Source organism: Cavia porcellus, unplaced genomic scaffold (assembly GCF_034190915.1).
Source record: "Cavia porcellus strain 051 isolate PalLab524CR breed Dunkin Hartley unplaced genomic scaffold, mCavPor4.1 scaffold_26, whole genome shotgun sequence".
Taxonomy (NCBI): domain Eukaryota; kingdom Metazoa; phylum Chordata; class Mammalia; order Rodentia; family Caviidae; genus Cavia; species Cavia porcellus.
In genome coordinates this window covers 37,805,515-37,825,926 of record NW_026947509.1, presented here as the reverse complement: position 1 = coordinate 37,825,926, position 20,412 = coordinate 37,805,515, and the positions used below count along the sequence as shown (strand labels likewise).

The window sequence follows — 20,412 nt, the reverse complement described above, 5'->3', positions numbered from 1 at the left end:
AAATCAGAAAGTTGTTCATGCATGAAATACATACACTGCAGATGAGAAGCACTTAGGCTAACAAAGCTCATTGCTGCATACTGAGGAATTTTTAGTCATGCCCCCACCCCATGTCCTTCTGCTTAACAACCATCACGAAACAACTAACTGCTGTCACAGCCCCTGCGCCCTTCTCTGTGCAGTGGGTCTCCTCTCCAGGCCACACACCACTGTGCCTTTATGGGTGTGAGGCTCAGTTCACACCCAGCTTTTATCTTCATTCTAGAGCCTCAAAATTCTCAGGAGCCTTACTCAGGTTCACACTTCTAACAGGATGTTGGTGCATCCCTGTTCGCTTGGGACTTTCCTGGTTCTAACACTGGATGTCCCACAGGCTAGGTTACTTCTTCCAGTTTGAGCTATATGGGACAGAGGGTCGCCTAACTCTAAAGCCTACAGGAAAGAGAAACTTCCAGGACTATAGGTGACAGTTGAAAAAGCTTGCAACTTCTTACAAAAAAGTTTTCAAATAAGATTCAGGGGTTTTGTTTTTGTTTGCTTTTGTAATCCAGCCAATATGTGAGTGCCTATTAAGGGCATAAAGTATGGTTTCCTAATGCAAAGAGCATTTTCAGGCCCCAGAAGTATCTCATGATGGGCACTGATAGACAACAGAAAGCAAGAAAGAAATAATCCTGATGGGACAGAACAAAAATTGCCACCAAGTGGGGACCATGCTGGGCATGGGAGCAAGAGGGGAAGAAGCTGGTTGTAGAAAGAGAGAAGAACACTCCTAAGACTGTCAGAGCTTGGAGGTGCAGGGCATTTCTTCCCTGATAAACATTTCAAAGCATTTCTCTATAGGGAAATGTTTTACAAGCCAATAGGCAAAATATTCCCGGCCGCATTCTTTTGTACCATGGTGTTGTCATGCGATAAATGGTTTTCCTTAGGGTTCTCATATTTATGTTTCCAGTGTTATATTCAGGCCCAACAAGGAACCTGCTGTTTTCCTTAAAGAAGGCATATGCACATAAAAAGCTTAAACCTAGGACTCGGGCTACTTTTAGCGTATGTTAAAGTTAACATTTAAATCTGATTGAACACAAGCTGGACACAAATCCATACAAGTGACTTTGGACTTTAGAGCCAGCAGCTGGTTTGTTCAAAAAAGCTCGTCAGTCCCCCTAATGTAGAGCATACTTCAAATGCTTAGTTTCTCAGTTCAAAGCGTTTCTGTGGGAGTGCTGCTTGTTTCTATATCAGTAGGATATGCTGCAGCAGTATATTTATTCTGTAGATGCTGTAATTCTCAGGAACACATTTCCCTTTCTGCTTTGTTCAGTCCAATCTGTCGCTGCACTGTTCACTGTGAAACGGTGTCACCGCACGGTTGGGAGGCAGCGCTGCAGAGGGGGCTGCATGGACAGGGCAGGAGCGTGAGGTACATTCTCTTCCTCATCATCTCTTCCTCATGGACTCTCTACTTCACCACACAGGACTGGGGTGCAGCTACAGAGTAGGAGTCCTTTGGTTACGGATCAAAGCTGTTAGCTACTAGGTTTTTCTTAATAATGTCAATGTGGAGTTACGTGACAAGAACTGACAGTGGTAACAAGAGCTTTGTTGTTTGGGTCAAATTGGATAGACAGATTGATAGAGCAATATATAGATTTTTCTTATGGCAAAAAGACTTGAAAACCCTTGGTTATTTTACTAAACTGAGAGAGGAGGAAGATGTGGGAATACAGTGGGAGTGGTTAATAATAGAAAATGTTTGCATTAGTTGTTTCTTGGCTTTTTCTAGACACACACACGTGCACACACATGCTAAATGTCAAATACCCCATGAGGACCATTGATAAGGGTGCCAGAGACAGAAAATGCCCATAATTACTAGGAAAACTTTAAAAACAACAGAGTGGGAGTCTGGAAGAAAATGGCAGATAGATAGCAGCAGCCTCGGAGGCTCTCTGAGAAACTGCACTTGAAATCTAGGAATGGTGCCGGGCAGGAGGCAAGGGGGGATATTCTTTGCCGACCCAGGAACGAACTGAATTATGAGAAACCATCTGAAAACACAATCCTGGTGATACAGCAGGCACAGATAAGTTCTCAGCACGGAAGCCGGACCCGCACCACTGGAAATTGCGATTTGAATTACCTGCAGCCACTGTTGTGCCCTGGTCAGCACAGTGGGGAGAGAGGCGCGAAAGCTTGGAGAGTGGGAAGTGTTGAAAGGAGTTGGGAGCAGGACTGGTCGGGTGCCCTGCATTGACCTGCAGTGAGTGAGTGAATCGGGACTCTTCCATAGAGAAGGAGGCTTCAGCAGAGGACATACTCAGACCGGGCAGACTTCCCGGAATGAGAAGCTGCAGTGACTTCAGTCATATATCCCCCTCTCAAGTGGGATTGGTGGGGAATACCTGGCCTGTGAGATGCCGCTGGCTGAGACCCAATAGGCTAGCCCAACTCAGATCCCAGCACCTGGAGGTGCACCCTAGTGGTGAAGCCTTTGGTAGGTTGCCTGGAGGGGCGCGCCCAGCATAGGCTGCTCGAGTCTGTGTCTCCCTGGTGCTGCTGCAGTGGGCGGGAACACCTAGCCTGCACAATTCAAACAGACTGTGGCCAACAGGGAATGAAGCTGGGCCTCCTATACACACTTAAATATAAGGAACAAAGAATATGGGAAGAAGGAGCAACAAGAAAGGGTCCTTGGCCCCCAATCCTGAGAAACACGCAATAGCAGACACGGCATCAATAGACATAAAGCGCTATCTCTAGAGCCTCATAGACGAGTTCAGGAATGAAGTTATCAATGACCTGAAGCAAGACATAAGCAGAATAGTTAAAGAAATGCTAAGCATCGCCCAAGAAAAAACAGATGGTGGAATGGAAGAACAGAAAAAAAGGGGAGAATTGTTTGATGGAGAACATAGAGAAAACATAGAATACGTGAAGCAGGTTCAAAGAGATTACCAGGAAACTAAAAGCTCTATGGAAAACTGGCATAACAGCTTGAAAGAAACTAAGGATAGATTATCTGAACTGGAGGGCAGATTTGTAATATGGGAGCATGAAATGAAAACTTCTTAAAAATAACAAAAAATCAAACAGCAACAATAAAAAAACTAGAAGATGATAAGAGAATCTATAACTTAAGAATTAAGAACATAAGAGAGGAAATGTGGACACAAACAAATGGACTACAAAAGCTATTCACAGAAATAATCCAAGAGAATTTCCCTAGTTTGGCAAATGGTAAAGATACTCACATATATGAGGCATACAGGACTCCAGCCACCTACAACCCAAACAGAGCTACACCCAGGCATATAATAATCAAAATTCCAGAAATCCAATAGAAGAACAGAATATTAAAAGCCGTCAGAGATAAGAAACAGATCACTTACAAGGGAACACCCATCAGAATTACAGCAGACTTCTTGGCATAAACCATCACATCATGAAGAGTGTGGGGGGAAATAATTCAAGCTTTGAAAGATAATAACCTCCAGCCAAGATTGATATATCCTACACAACTGTCCCTAGAAATTGATGGAAAAACAAGATGCTTCCAGGATAAAGAGGAACTAGGGGAATTTGCAACCACTAATTCAACTCTACAGAGAATACTGCAGGATAGTCTAAACAAGGAAAATACCAAGATTCCAGAAATAGTGGCAGAGAGGCCACAATAAATGGGGCAGAAAACGAAATGAAGAAGACAAACTGACAACAAACGACAGAAAAAGAGCTCAACAGAAATGAGGCAGAGAAGATCGGAAGGCAGGAACAGCAATTTTGGAGAAAACAAGACATCATAATAGCTAGTGCTGATTTAGTATCATCTTGTTTTGAAGTCCCATCAAACGTGTATTCTTCTGTCTCCATCGGTCTTAAAAGGTTGTATCTTATTGGATTTTATTATATATGACAATATAAGTAAAAACTTTTATAGACAAGGAGATTATACAGAAACCATTGTTCATTTTCTGTTAATTGGTTCTAAATACCCTGTAATAATGTCATTCTCTTGAATGGTTTTATAGTGTCTTGATATGTTTGGTGCTACAGTATAAGAAGTTATACTCAAAGATTTCAAGGAAAGAGACACTATGATAACTATTTTTATGTCAGGATATCTTGTGGTGAAACACTATTTTGCTTAAATGGTTATGTTTTGATCTGTGCTGTTCTGTTGCTATGCCCTCTTTTATCTCAGTCCTCCCTTTTTAAATTATTTACTTTTTCCTTATTTTTTTAATTAAGGGAAAAATAAATAAAAAATAGCAGGATACATTATAGTAACCTACTTTGATTTCCTATTAACTTGATTTGAAATCCTGTATTGCCCTCACCATTTTGTTTTGACTGATTTTCCTCTATTCTGCTTTGCTTGATAGTATCAAGTTCGAAAGTATAGGCAAAACTGTGAAGACAATAAGAATCATTATAACGCCCATTCCGGTTAACTATTATTTTCTTTTAAAATCCTGTAATGTCTCCAATGCTTTGGTTTTATTCTTTACTGTTTAGTTCATTTTTATTATAACTGCCAATTCTTCTTAAAATAGCAAGAGGCAGGGGCTGGGGATTTAGCTCAGCGGCATAAGCGCCTGCCTTGCAAGCAGGCAGTCGTGAGTTCGATCCCCGGTACCGATAAAAAAAGGAAAAAGACCAAAAAAAAAAAAAAATAGCAAGAGGCAGTATGGTAACCATTGTTGATCACCTTATATTTTGTTTTTACATTATCTATTATGTCCATCCTTTTGATTTGACTGACTCTGTTCTGATATGTCGCATTTGGTTTTACTCTCTTCAAAAAAAGTAATAAGAACTGTGGGAGTAATAAAACCCAAAATGTGTAATTGTCATTGTACAAAAGAAAAGAAAGTGCTCTAAAGGTTATAACTGCATATATGTTTAAGTGTATAAGATAGATAACCATATTACTGAGTTTTTTTGGATCATTGAACAAAACTGTTTGCACTCTCACTGAAAGTCCACTTTATATGCTTCAATTTTGTAACTTGAACAACTATTTCTAAGATGAGAATATGTAATCTATTAACTAGTGATTTCTTACTGTTTATTTTTAAAATTTTGTATTACTTGTACTCTTTTTCTGTTTTTTCCCTTTTTCTCCTTAAATAAAAAAAAAAACAGAGTGATTATTTTTGTTTGAAACCCTAAATTCATCACCAATGTCTGGACTTTGCATCACTGAAAATGTCAATAAAGACAGAAGCCAGCATCAAGCCATCTTGTCTGTCTACTGATTCTTCAAAATGAATGGCTTCTCCCTCTCACAGTGGTGTACCAAAGATCGCCCACAACACCATAGCAGGCTGAGAAACTAGAATTATTTTAAAGCTATCTCGTGACTGAAAAAGGAGAATGGGAGGAAATCTAGAATTTGGGTTGCTGAAACAATAAAATGATTTTATCTCAGAAATGGCTTCCAAGTCTTTTGAATTTCATTTTATCAACATTTAATAGCTGTATAAAACTTAGAGCAGAAGCCAGATGGAGAAAAGAGAGAAAACAGACCAAGACAGCTTGGTTACAAGAGAAGGAAGCCCGAACTGTCAGCTGTTGGCTAATCACGCATAGCTACTAACTCAACTGTATGTCCCTCTGTCTGTCCATTTATCTACTCACACTGCTAACCAAAATATTTGTTGGGTGTCTACTAAGTTGTTCCCTTTGCTTTAAAAAAAAACACACACATTCTACTTGGTAAGAAACTCCTGTAGGCAAACAAAACTGATACAACATAGGTGTTATGCTAAGGCAAAAACTACCCAAGGAGAAAGTATTTTTTCTAAAATAAGAGAATATAGATTAGAGTTAAATGTCATGGATGAGGGAGAGAGTGTGATAACTTTCTTAATGACAAATATATCTTATCATTCCCTGTTATTTTATATCCACACTTATAACCAAAGGCCAAAATTCAACCAGAAAAAATGTTTCTTTATTTAACAAAGACAATGTATTCATCCTTCAGCACATCCTAAGTACTCATCCTAATACCACTTTACTCTCTTTCTTCCACTGATCCTAATTGCTGAATGTGTATTTATTACACATACATTTTTAATGTCTGTCTTTTCTATTAGCCAGTCTGTTCCATGAAGGAAATTATGGCTATTTCCTTCAAATTTTGCACCCAGCATCTAACACAGAATCTGGGATGTCACAGGAGCATATCTGTTTGTGGAGAAAATAAATGGACAGAACTGAACATCAAGAAAACCATTAGTTATAACGTTTCCAGAATGAGAGGGAAATGTCACCTCCTGGCCCTTCCCTGGAGGTGACAGGTGACAGCACGGCCTGCTTCGGGCCCTGGGGTGAGGAGGGGAGGAAGATGTTCATTGGTCCTTGAGACACAGGCATGGCCTAGAGCTGAGTCACCTGTGTGGTCACAAAGAAGGCCACACACTGGGCTACACACTGGATCTGTCTGAGTGGCCATGAGCCTTGAAACTTACCTTTCATTCCTGGAGCGCCTGGCAGCCCTCGGTCCCCAGGCAGACCGCTAGGCCCCGGATCCCCGGTTTCTCCTGGATGGCCCCTCGGCCCAGGCATCCCCTGATCACCTGTGGACAGCAGGGAAATTCTACAGACACCTAGTGATGCATGAGTGACAGCTGCTGAAAAAGCCATCTATGGTCTTAATTCATGGGTAACTGGGGATATCATTTTGCTGTATTTTCTTCTTAAATTTCTTAATACTAAGGAGAAAAGTACACTTAACTTCAGAAGGAAAAATGCAATACTGAATAATTAAAGTTGCCAATTATGATGTTAAATTTTCTTTTTTCTTTTCTTTCTTTCTTTCTTTCTTTTTTTTTTTTTTCTGAATTGGTAGGAGAGGAGTCATTAGACATTTGCCTTTGGTGACATTTGCCTTAGGTCCAAAGCAAGAAGAAGGGGTAGGAGAATATCACTGTCACCAATGGCAAGTGACATGGAGGGCTTGAAAAGTACTCTTATTGTCAGACCACCTTGGTGCCAGGTGTCCTGTCAGCTCTTTTCAGACATGGCCTTCTCTCCGCCTAGTAATTAGTATAACCCTGTGAGATAGGGCCAGCTTTATGGGTGAAGAAGAGGGAACGTGCCCACAGGCATAGGTCTGGAAATGGCTCCTGTCTCCACCTAAGTCTAAGAGAAGACTAGCTCTTCATGACACAGGAAGAGATTCCTGAGTGCTCCGGAAGTTCCCAAGGTACCTGGACACCCTGGTGGCCCAATGTAGCCAGGCAGTCCTGGCCATCCGGGGGGTCCTTGCAGCCCTTGAGCTCCAGGCAAGCCCTGTTCTCCAGGGACTCCAAAATGACCTAAAAAAGCAAAACTCAAAGTTGAGCATTGCCATTTGAGACCGTAAACTTGCAAAACAGCCAACCGCAGCGCTCTGTTTCACTGAAAAGGAAGCTAACATTAGAAAACTGGAAACAGAATGTCTATGCTCCTGCCACTGCAACACGATTTTCCCGTCTACACACGTGTGAAAATAACACCCACAATTTTATATTCTGCAAATTTAAGTGTCATAAGTAACTTTCTAAGTCTGTCTTCTGTCTTAGTTTTCCCAATTGTTGTTTTCAAATAACTGGCTAACGGCTTGCAGATTTAATATTAATTAAATTACTTAATCTACTTCTTTCCTATTATTGGTCATTCAACTTTTTTCTTTGGTATTATGCAAAATTACATATATAATATATAACTATATATGGAAGACTATATTATTATATATGTAGTTTTTGTTTAGTTTTTTTGTTTGTTGAGACAAAGTCTTGCTAGCCTAGACTAGCCTCAAACTCATGGTGATGCTTCTGCCTCAGCCTCCTGAGAGCTGGGAATACAGGCAGGCACCCCCATGCTTAGCTGATTTTTATCTATATATTTTTAATCAATATTTTTCACCTACTAAGTTATTTCCCTAGAAAAAAATTCTAAAAGAAGAATTTTTCAGTAAATCATGTGATATTTCAGTTCTTTTAAAATACAGTTTTAAATGCTGAACTATTTTAAAGTAAGTCCCAGCCATTATGGAATTCCATTCCTAAATACTCTAGGATGTAAGCCTGAAAAATAAAAAACATTTTCCTATGTAGCCAAAATAACATTGCAGCTAAACAATTAAACATAATCCCTAATATCATCTCACGCTCGTTCTATACTTAAGTATCTTGCAGTATCCCCGTAACACCTTTCATAGCTGGTTTGTCCACACCAAGCTCATGCCAGAGTCACACATCACATCTTCTGACTGTGTCAGAGAATTAAAAAAAAAATCTAAAATAATCCCTCGCTCATGACAGTGACATCCTGAAGAGAATACAGTGCTGCTCCAGCGTAATCCATTCAGCCTTTTTTGTTTGTTTTTGTGGTACTCAGATTAAACCCAGGGCCTCTGAACTGTGCTACCCTCAGAATTTTTTAATTCTGAGACAGGATCTTGCTAAGTTGTTAATTTGCCTGGGCTGGACTGGAACTTGAAACCCTCTGCCTCAGCCTCCCAGGATGTGAGCGTTACAAGCCAGTGCCACCACGCCCAGCTCGGCACTTGGCTCTTGCTGAGCTGCCTGCGGACTGGGGTACAGTACGTAAGCACCCAGTTACACCCTCCTCCTCATCACTCTCGCAAACTCCATGCTTATAACCCCAAGTGTCGGCTCCTACTGTAGACTTCTCTTTTATATCTTCAGGGTTTACAATAAAAATACCAGCGAGTGTGGACAAATCTCCAAATGTTGACTTCATCACGATCATGACTGTACTTGATATTTGTATAGTAATTTTTAGTTTGCAAATGTATTTCAAGGTATTGCATTTGTTCTTCAATCAGTTCTTTCCTACACACAGGGCCAATTTCTAGGAGAGAAAACCTGAGCCCAGAGAAGATAATCGGCTCACCAAAGACCACACACACAGTATTTTTTTTGTCTTTTTCCTTTTTACCGTTACCAGGGATCGAACTCATGACTGCCTGCTTGCAAGGCAGGCGCTTATGCCGTTGAGCTAAATCCCCAGTCTTACACACACAGTATTAATGTAGGTCGATTTCCAACCGCTGTCTTCGCCTTTCTGGTGTTTATCGTGAACCCCCTTAATGCTGACCCCCAAACTATTTTCCTTACTCACTGCACATTTGAGTTCTAAGTTTCAAATAAAATGTTCTATTCTCTAAATACATGCGTCCCTGTGAAAGAACACATGCCACCTTTCCACTATAGCAGCTTGCTTTTCTGCTAGACATCCATTTTAATGGTTTCTGGTAAAACAACAGAGAAAATAAAATGTCCCATAATAGTTCTGTTTGTATCTTCTTTCCATCACATGAAATTAAACTTAGCTACTGCCAGAGGGAACTTAAAGGTAAAGTATGAAATTATTAATAGGAGGTCTTTTAATTTCCAAGGGGTCTATGTAAATATAAAACTCGTTTCTAATAGGACCACAGTCAGCTGACTGCTCTCGGGCATCTTCTATGGGTGGACATCTGTTCTATCCATTCACCTTTGTACACTTGTCCAATTACTGACTTTAGATAAATTCCCTGGAGTAGGGTTTCCAAGTGAGAAGGCCTGCATATTTTAAGTACTGATAAATGGTCCCCCAGGGCCCAAAAAGGGAGTGCAAATTTGTATTTTTCAGTATTTTCTGGAAGGTAAACTTGAGTCCGAAATAGTTCCATGAAGCATCCTAAGACGCTTTTGCCCTCTAGAGGTGTCACTCGACCTTGAGTGACCTCCCTTTCCCTGGGACGTGTGCAGCATCGCAAAGCATCTCAGGTCTCTTCTGCTGGGGGTCACTGTAGGAGGCTGGCAGGACGTGAGAGGCAAGAACTCACCAGCACATCAAGATTCCTTTGGAGGGAAGGAATCCATGTCAATTGCTAGTGAAAAACAAAATATCATCGTTTTGAAATGACTGGGATTTCTTGTTAGTGATGGTGAGTGAGGTTTTCTGCTGGGTCTGGTCTGATTTTTAGTAATTTACAGCACATGTGTGACAGGCCCACAAGGGTGGGCTCACTTGTGCTCTCAGGCGCTGCTCTCGGTGGCAGAGAAAGGTTCCAGGAAAACCTGCAGCTACTCTAAATGATGGGGCCTGCAAAGTATCTCTCACTTTCACGAAACTGTAAAAGTCAAGCAATCTTAACTGCTTGCAATATTTGCTTTTGACTCTGATAGTATGGGGATGCTCGAAGGACTGCTTGGTGTCAGTGCCACTGGTCATGTGAGCCACCATGGGGAAAGACTGGGATGGCGAGGGTCTGACACTCTTGTTCTTCTGGGACAAGAGGGCCAGGGCAGCTTTCCACATAATCCTTTTGATGTGTGTCTTAGTAGACAAAGGGGAAAGAAAATACCGATACAATCATTGCCTACCAGACGCACACAGCTAATTGTTTTACTTTTTGAACTAAACTCCTTTGTTTTTGTAAGCAAAACACACATACCTGGACATCCAGGGCTACCAGGCTCACCCTTCGGACCAGGTGGACCAAACTCACTAGCAGCATCACCTTTGATTCCTGTAAGTGAAAAAAAATCCATGTAACATTATTTGCAAAAATTTAATTTGGTCTTATATCCATGAATTATAGGTTTTTGGATATTTGTCTCTAGACGTTATTTTCAAATAACTTTTGGTAGATAATTTAAAAAACAACAAAGCTTTTTCCTAAATAAGAACAAATGGAAACGCAGATGCAAGATATGATGTAAACACCACACACACACAGGCACACACACACATGCATGCTTTATGATTTTCTAGTTCATAACAATCATAAGGAATTATAGATATTGATGTCTGAGTTTCTAAGTTCCTAAAAGTATTTTTTCAAACTTAGTTTTCTTTTAAAGGAAGATTCCTTCCTTTAGTACTGGAAGGTAAACTTGAGTCCTGACTAATACTGAAAACTACAAATTTGCACCCCCTTTTTGGGCTCTGGGAGACCATTCATCAGTACTTGGCATTGAATGAGTCTATATTATCTTTAGAGAACATGTAGAAATTGTCACTGTTTCAGCCACTGCAATCCATTTCACACTCTCATAAGGAAGGCCAACTCAATGTCATTATAAAAAAAAAAATAGCACGGGGCCATGCGTTATTGAAGACACGACAAGAGGCACACATTCAAGGCTGCCACAGACCCTGACAAACAAGTCCCGCAAAGCTTCTCAACAATGCTATACGTGTTTCCAGATCCAAAGACGAGAGCCAATTACACATAAAGGACACAAATTGGAGTGGTAGGAGGGCAAGACAATAGATGGTTTTCTAAGAGAATTTGGGTATGTTTGGGTTGTATAAATTGTATAAATCATGATTTATAACCTGCCCACTAACACTGTCTTGCAAAGGTCCTACTCATGCCTTAAAGAAATAACCACTCTATTTGACCCTATTCATATTTATGCATCACCGCGAAGTTAGAATTTTAAAAATGAGAATTTGAGCTCTTTGACTATGGGTACAGAGACCATAAGACTCATCATGAGTTGCTCTGATTTAGAAGCTGTTGGAATACAATTCAAACATACCCAGAAAAAATACTAAGTAGAGAGTTATAAAGCCAGTTAGACAAGCAAGTAAGAAACAGACACTAGAGAGAAGCAAGAAACCATGGGCTGCTTAAGGAGCAGGTCCCGCTGGCCTTGCACCCTGGTGGGGTTTGCTTTCCTGGCAGTAGGTTCCATGGGATCCCTTTTAATCCAGGTACCTTGAGCGCATTTTAACCCCTTACAAAGCTGGCCCAATACAAGTAGGAAGGAAAGGGGAATGGGTATCTTTAAAGCATGCTAGGAGGTAAAGAGAATGTAATAACCTCAGAAAGACAGAAGAGGAGTGAGTGCTAAGATATCAACTTCAAATAGGAGAAACTCCCTCTTTATAATCCTCCCTGAAAAAGTGATCTACCCTATACCTGCTAATAGATATTATATCTGTTTCTTAAAATAGTTTTCTTATGCAATTATCATTATTTATAGAGTGTCTCTCAAAAAGCACGTATCATTTATAGGAAGAGGATTTGGGCAGTTTAATAATTTATACTTTAAAGTTATGTATTTTAACTTGCATTATATAATGATTTTTTTTCTTTTTTGGTATTGGAGACCAAACTCACAACCTCACACTTGCCAGGCAGGCACCGTACGTCTGGACTTTAAAATAATGTTTAATTGTGCATCAAACTTGTGTATTCATGGAGAGTGAGGTTAAGGCTTAATATATTCAGATTTGCTTATTTCTTTGTCTGGTTAAAGGGTTAATGGAACCATTCTTTTTCTCCAAGGATATTTTTTACCTGGGGAAAATTTTCTATTTCAGTTTCCCTGAAAGCCTGATAAAGGTAGAATGTCAGTTGTGTTTACAAGACAACATTGTTTTTGGCACAAGATAAAACTAAGGCCTGTGGGGCCAAATTCAGCTTATTGTGTAAATAAAGTTTTATTGGGACACAGTCACATCCCTTTGTTTACATACTGCATAGGGCTGCTTTCACATCACAACAGTACAGTGGAGTACTTGTGAGGCTGTAAGTCACACAAAGGTGAAATTTTTATCTAGTTCTAGGGGTGGGGAAAGAGAAATTATTGTCCCTTGGCTTAAGATAAAAATAATTCAATTATAAAATTGGCTTTGGAATTCCCAAGTAGACTCAACATCTGTTGGAAGGGTATGGTTTGGCCTTTGTGTCTAATAACTGAGACCCTAACAGCTGAATTCACAAAGTCTTCAAAGGAGGCATGATTCCTGTGAGCCATGGCAGTTCTAAGCCAAGGTGGACACTGCCCACGGGTGTGGCTCTAGACCCTTTGCATCTGAGCTGTCACTAGAGAGGCTGTGGTTGCTAGGTGCATGGCAGTTGGGACTCCCACCTAGGAAGAGACTTCTTAGGGCTGCAGGCTTGCTGCTCCCTACCTAACACTCATGGATTTGACCAACAAAGGAGAGTCCTCTGGGTCTTAAGTGTTGTGGAGCAGAGCCCAAGAGCCTCTTGAGTGTTAATCCTACAAAAAGGAGCTCACTCACATTGTTAACAAACATCCAGGAGTGTGGGTTTGAGACAGATTTCTGCTGTTTTTGCAAACCATACCTTTAGGTCCTTTTGTTCCATCAGTTCCTGAAACTCCAGGCGGCCCTGGAGAACCCGGCTCACCCTGATAATTTAATAAAACAAAAGTGAGACCTCAATTGTGCTTCTACTTCAAATGACGCATGCATGACGCGACCCAATTATACTTTTCTGCAACCTACTTGGTTTTCTCAATGGTAATTTTTCTTTTTAACCAAGAAACCTGGAAACGTATTGCAGGTAATCTACTGCACGTGTCTAGTTTGCTTGTTTTTGAGACAAGTCTCCCCATGCAGTCCAAACTGCCCACAGAGTCATCATCTTCCTGCCCAACCTCTCTAGTGCCGGGGTCACAGGTATGTGCTATGACACCTGGTTTACATGTGTCTAGTTTTCAAAAACTGGTAATGTTCTAGTATTACCGCTATCTAAATCAACAGTAGCATTTCATCCTGTGAACACGGTTGATAAACGGTAGGTGTATTATATAAATTTAATTTTAAATTTTGATTGAACAGTTAATAGTAAATAAAATATTATAAAAGTCATATTATATTATAAACTTTGGGGGGGTTGCATTTCATGTTGGCCTTGACCTCACTATGTAGCCCAGGCTGGCCTTGAACTCACAGATGCCTCAGTTTCCTGAGCGCGGGGAATATAGGTATGCATCACTGTGCCGTTTTTCCAAAAGATGGAGAGCGAATTACATTTTCAGAAGTAGGGTGTGGGTTACTATGTTTATTACACTATCTGGCTTCTCCAGGGCAAGTTACTCCTGATTCTAAAGAGCAACTACATTGAAATCAAAGTCTACAATATCTTCGTAACATGGGGGGTTGAGAACCAGGGTCTAGGTGGGATTTCAGCATAACATTTTACTCCAGAAAACCAGCAATCACACAGCAAGTCATAAACCAGACTGGATGGATACCATGTGAATTATGCAACTTGCTCATCATGTTCATTAAAGCACTGGCCATATTCTGGCCCTCTAGAGGGCGCCACCTTCCCTGTGGTCTCCTATCTTCCAAGAGCTAGGGAGGCACCCTGATCCACCCTAGTAAATGATGATTTCTTTTGGGATCCTAAAACCAGGGAGGTTTTATTATTTACCCCCTCATGGAGGAATAGCCCCTTACCTGGTCACCTGGAAATCCTGGGAAACCAATGATCCCTCTTAGCCCAGGTGAACCTGGAGGGCCAGGGGGTCCAGGAAGCCCACGCTGCCCATTTCTGCCAGGCTCCCCTCTCTGAAATCCAGGTGGCCCATATCTCCCCGGCTCTCCTCTTCTCCCTGGTGGGCCAGGAGCTCCTCTGTCACCTGATAAAGGCAGAAGTATTACAAACCTCTAGGCTGGAATCCTGGGCTAGGCAAAAGTTACACTAAAGACTTAATGCTTTTAGAAGACACAGCCAAAAGAGCTGGGAATCCTAGTTCCTCCCTAAGCCACATGTTGAAAGTTTCTGGCTTCAGTGACCTCATGATGAAAGCAGCTGCCCAGGAACAGACTAGCGGAGAAAGGAGGAAGCATATGGGGGCCTTCGCTCCGGCATGCTTATTCTCCAGTGAGCAACAACTTACCCAGAAGAGTTAAAACTCATTCCCTGTAACCACCAGTGAAAGAAAAAAGCAAGGCAAGAAGCCAGGCCACATGGGGATTAAGCCTAAATTTGGGAGAGAATATAAACGTGGTTGCCAAAATGTTTGCTATCCAATTTTTTCTGAGGGCCAGCAGCGCAGCATGGGGACACCTGGACCCCAAAAGGATTTGGAATCTGTATTTTAACAAATCCCAGCTGATTCATATGTACACTGAAGTCTGAGAGACACTGGTCAGAATCACAGTCTGTGTGCTATTGATTTTAATACCAGCCACCCAACACTGAGGTGTTTTAAACCTGAACCAATATTCAACATATTCCATGTATATCTCGGGTTGATTCTAGTTTAGAACACCCAAATCTATAAATACTTAGGAACTTCAGCTAAATTTTAGCATGAAAAAGCAAAAAAAAAAGTGTACTCCCTGGCTTATCAGTGTGTAATTATAACTAAGAAATGAACTCTAATCTGTGCATTAGTAAGTAGCTGCATAATGCACATGCTTGAATGATCTATAAAAGGTTAAAAAGCTTCAGCATTTACCTCTCTCTCCTATGAACCCACTGTCTCCAGGAGGCCCAGTTTCTCCGTTTTCCCCTCTCTCGGAAATGATAGCCATTTCTCCCTCATCTCCAGAAGGTCCCCTGTCTCCTGTGGATATTAATTATGAGAAAAAAAACACACACACAACTCATCTGTTATCACACTGACCCCCCGTGTACAAATCCCCATCTAAGTCATCAAACTATTCAGGCTGCAGATTCAGATTACCCGGCATCCACATGTCTGACCAGCATCCTGCAGGAAGGGTTGTACCTGTCCCCCATCACCTGGGATACTGTGATAGCTTTGGTAGCCTTTACTAAATTCAATCAAATAGGACTCAGTGTGTTCAGTGAGTTAAGACAGGTTTGAACAGTTCTGGTCCATAAATCTGCCTGTCCTGCAAAATCTAAGTTTCCCATCTCAGGTTTTTAATTCCATCTCTTCCCTTTCCTCACCACGCTTTTTTAAAAAATCTTTCTTAGGTTATAAGAACAGACACATATTTCAGTGCAGTTCCCCATGGAGAGATCTCCCAACCTAGGAAATGAGCACCATACTTCTGCCTGATCTTGTAGACATGGTCCAGTTGCAGTAGTGTGCTGGAGGGTCTGGGGTTCCAGTGTGGTAAAACTTAATTATTCATGATTGAGAATTCTGTGAGCCACCAGTTAACCCGTGGGTAGTTAAATCAGCCATAAGAGATTTTTATGCTGGAGTATGAGAACTTACACCATCACAGGTGATGAACAGTGCAAACCAGGGATCTTATTTAAAATCCAGAGAACTAGTTTATGACTGTACCACCGGAATTAATCCATTTTTAAATTTGTAGTGAGATCATTGTAAAGGGACAGAATAACACAGCAAACATCACTTATCCGTGATCGCAAAGTGACTCTAATCCCTTGATTCTATGTTAATAATTTACAGACTAATAATACACAAAATAATAAGAGAATCAGTCAACTAAGAAGAAAAGGTAATTTGCATCAAATATGAGGCTATTTGCCCAAATAGCTTTAAGGGAAAAACCTTGTTTCTAAAACTTATCAAACATTCTGCTCAACACTGGAAACACAAAGTATGCTTACTGCAGCCTTAGGGGTAAGAGGTAAAAGCTAACATTTAACAGGGATGCATGAGACATTTAAATTAGTGATCCTGAAACTAATATTTATCATAACGAAGAAAAAAATTTTAAATGAAGCTTAGGAGCAGTGCAACTCATGGCCCAGATGAAAGAGGTCTCACTTTGGTTCAGGAATCCTAAAACTTCAGCCCACATACCACATCCTCCAAGGTGCCAGTTTTGGTATAATCTGAGAGCTATGAATGGTTTCTACACTTCTGCATGGTTGGCGGGGGGAGACTCAAAACATAAAATGCAAAATAATACTTTGTGAAAAGTATACATATTTGTGAAACTGATATGCATTTATAAATGTGATTTTATTGGAAAACTTTTTTCTTTTTTTATGGTAACTCAGGGCTTTGCACTGAGCTACATCCTCAGCCCTTTTTATATATTTTTCTTTGAGACAGAGTCTCATTAAGTTGCCAAGTTGCCCAGGCTAGACTCACGCATTTGATCCTCCTGTCTCAACCTCCTAAGGTGCTGGGATTACAGTCAGCCACCACAGAAGGGGTTTGGATCAAGCAAAACGTGTGCTGCCTTGCAGTGATGCCAACGTGCTTACCTTTGGCACCTCGTGCTCCTGGGTGGCCCTGAAAGCCAGGCCAGCCCTTCTCTCCGATTTCTCCCTTTCTGCCGAGTCGGCCCTCTGGGCCAGGCTTTCCTCTCTCTCCAGGAAATCCTGGGAGACCAAGTGGCCCCTGAGGTCCTGAGGAAATGAGAGCAGAAGTTTCTGGAAAACCGTTTTAAAGGTTGGTGCGAGTCTTACATCTACGTTTCTTTAGTCCATTAAGAAATGGAAACTCTCACCTCTCTCTGTGTTTGCACAGAAAGCAAACAGAAGTCAAGCTCACCGCCTAACAGCTGTGCAGTCTCACTTTTTCCCACCCTGCAGACCTGACACGCAGCCTGATGTTCCTAGGTGCTGATCCCATCTGGTTCAGAGGACCAGAGGATGGAAGAGGCTGACGGCTATCAGAGTGGACGCTTTGCCCTGACCCTAGGACCTCCCTGTTCCTGCCTAGTCCTCCTAAGTTCAAGGGCTTAAGGATCCTGCAGATGCAACACGTCCAGCTCCCTTCTTCTACTGATCTATACCAATCTATTCTTCTGCTGAAAACTGCAAGACAGGACAGAAGAAAGGCGACATCATTAAGGGAAGGACAAAGGCATGCTAACAGAACAGTGTTATAGTTTATGTCTAGATCTTCCCAAAAGCCTCATGCAGTCATGACGGCAACCTTCTAGAGTTGTGACTGATGCATGGCCCAATGCTGAGATTGTGGGTGTGAGTGCTACATCCACCCTAGGGTGGGGAGCCTATATACAAATAAGGAACAGAGACAGTCTTTTCTGGTGTTCCTCCCTTTCTGTTCTTGTTGCTTTTGCTGTCTTCCACTGCCATGAACTGCTGCCCCTCTGCCATCCCACCCCACCTTGGAATAAGCTGATTATGGAAACTGTGAACTTAATTAACCTTTTCCTTCCTTAATTTTGGATGTCAGGTATTTTGTCTCAGCAACGAGAGAAAAGTAACCAACACAACAGTAAGTTCAATTAGCATGCTGGTACACAGCCTGCTTCACTTGACTATGGGTTTCAAGTTTACAGAATAAGAAGACATAAAAGAAAAATGTTACTTACCCTTTGGACCTGGATGACCAGGTAGCCCATCTACTCCAAAGGGCCCTGGGATTCCTGAAGATCCTGGGAGTCCATCTACCCCCGGCAGCCCTGGGGGTCCAGGGAGGCCCTTCATTCCAGCTGGTCCAGGAGACCCCACATCTCCCTGCTGTCCTTTCCTACCTGGGCCACCTGAGACAAACAGTGACAGTGAGGTATCAAGGACAAAAACTAGTTTCACTAAGGTGGGAAAAACAAACTCACAGAAGCTCAACTCCTGTGTCTAGGGCACATTCAACCAAACCAACACAACACTTATTAGCTACACAACAGTAACAGTAACAACTGGACATGCTAAAAATGAAGCTGTTGTGGCAAGTTTTGCCCTGACCTTGTCTTGATTTTGGAAGTCAGCACATTCTTGGAATTGGATAAAAGCAATAGCAACTTAAATAACTGAGTTAAGCATCTGCATAATGAAATGAAGACTGTACTGGCAGCAGCCTGGCTAAGGTCTGAATGTCTCGCCCCAAAGTTTACATACTGACAGTGGTAAGGAGATAGACAGTGTTAAGAAGATGAGAATTTAGGAGCTTATGGCTGGTGAGGGTAGAGTCTTCCTGAACGGTATTCGTGACCCTATGGCAGAGATGTGAGGGAACCGTTCACTGCTCTGCCATCGAAGGAGATGAAGGAGGTGCCATTTGTGAGGCATAGCCCCACACAAACAGCAACCAACTGGTGCCCTGCTCTTGGGCTTCCTAACCTCCAAGCTGTAAGCAACAACTTTGCTGTCTGTAAATGACCAAGTCAGAGGTAAACCACCACTGGGCCCCAGTGAACTCAAACAACCCCTTAGCACCTTGTGTTGTGGGACGGTCCTCTACAGGTCACTCTTTCATGCCTGGCTGGCTGTGTCAAGACTGTAAACATGAGATGCTTTTTTTTCCCTGGGCTATTTCTCAAGGTTGTGTTTGCAGTAAGCAACCTTGACGGAAGACACAGCACATTCTCCAGTGTACAACAGGTTTGCTTGCGGGCTGCTCTGAAGCACTGGTTCCTAGATTCAGCACCCCGGTCGAACTGCAGCCCATGATGTATGCAGCAGGTAGCTGTCCTCACTTGATATTGCCCTCATGGCACTTGGGTGGCATGGGCTAATGACATTTAAACCAACATGAAACCCATGAGTAATAAGCTCTTTGTCTCTGACTTGGATCTCAGGCTTCTGCCAAACTCCACAGAAGGGCAAGACAAAGTGTATTCATTTATAAGCAGCATAACTTACAAGACCCTTCAGGTTCCTGACACTTACCTGGACTACCTGGAGCTCCAGGGGCTCCAGGTTGGCCTGGGATCCCTGGAGCGCCTCTTCTACAGGAATAGCCGGGTGATCCTGGGATACCTGGAAATCCAGCACTTCCCTCTCTGCCTTTGGGACCTTGAAGGCCTGACAGTCCAGGAATGCCAGCTGCCCCTGTAATGATACAGTGCATCTATGGCATTCATGATTTAAAACCACATAGATGGCCTGTAATGATCTGTGCATCCTTAATAACAAAAGGAAACCTTTTGATCATGAATCAGGGCTCAAATGAACTAAATTCCTCAATGGATGAATTTTCCTACCGTAGATATAGTAAGCTCCAAAGGAATAGAAAATCTATGCATTGCTAAGTGAGTTGCTTGATAAAGTTATACTGATAACAAAGAAGTTACTTAAGCAAATAAGAAACCACACAGATCTTCCTGATTCTAATTAACTTCCACCTCTGCAGCAGGCTTTGCACCAAATTGCTATGATATAAACCCAATTTGCGCTGTATGAATTTGCATTTTGTAAGAGATTTTATCACTTGTACGCTCAAATTTCCATCTATTGGAAACAGCATCGTAAGCTTCAGGAAGAAAACTAAATCCTCCTTAATTTCACACCCTGACCTAGAAATCTATTTTATTTTTGTTTTCATTGAATTCTGGTTTGCTGGTTTACATCTTAAAATAGCAATCACAAAGCACCATTCCTGGGTTATTTCACAATGCATATCAATTTACAAATGTTTTCTACTTGTTGTAATCTTTTTCAGTATGATTTTCATTACCAACAAAAGTGCTATCACTTTGTGTATATATGTCCCTTAATTCTGTTGTCCTATATCACCCTACTCTGCTCTCAAGGACATCAAAATCCATGTATTCAGGTCCTTTGCATAAAATGAAGTATTTGCATGTAACCTGCACCAATGCTTTTGTGTGAATCATGTCTGTATTATTTATAACACCTAATATGAAGTAAATGCTATGTTAATAATTGACACAGGGTATTGTTTAGGGAATAATGTCAAGAAAGGTATCTGTAGATGATCATTACAGCTACAGGGTTTTTCCCAAATTTTTGGTTCACAGTTGGTTGACTCT

The 20,412-nt window shown here is 41.5% G+C and overlaps 1 protein-coding gene across 1 annotated transcript in view; it reads right to left on the bottom strand.

Moving 5' to 3' along the window:
• The window catches only part of Col4a4 (collagen type IV alpha 4 chain), a 123,792-nt gene that overhangs the window by 25,757 nt on the left and 77,623 nt on the right, over positions 1-20,412 (bottom strand). The window contains exons 29-37 of the mRNA XM_013157409.3: positions 19,310-19,471; positions 18,016-18,186; positions 16,937-17,080; positions 15,237-15,344; positions 14,230-14,411; positions 13,109-13,172; positions 10,460-10,534; positions 7,221-7,328; positions 6,480-6,587 (exon numbers count right to left, since the gene is read on the bottom strand). Coding sequence (XP_013012863.1) covers positions 6,480-6,587; positions 7,221-7,328; positions 10,460-10,534; positions 13,109-13,172; positions 14,230-14,411; positions 15,237-15,344; positions 16,937-17,080; positions 18,016-18,186; positions 19,310-19,471 — 1,122 coding nt within the window. The remainder of the gene's footprint in view (positions 1-6,479; positions 6,588-7,220; positions 7,329-10,459; positions 10,535-13,108; positions 13,173-14,229; positions 14,412-15,236; positions 15,345-16,936; positions 17,081-18,015; positions 18,187-19,309; positions 19,472-20,412) is intronic.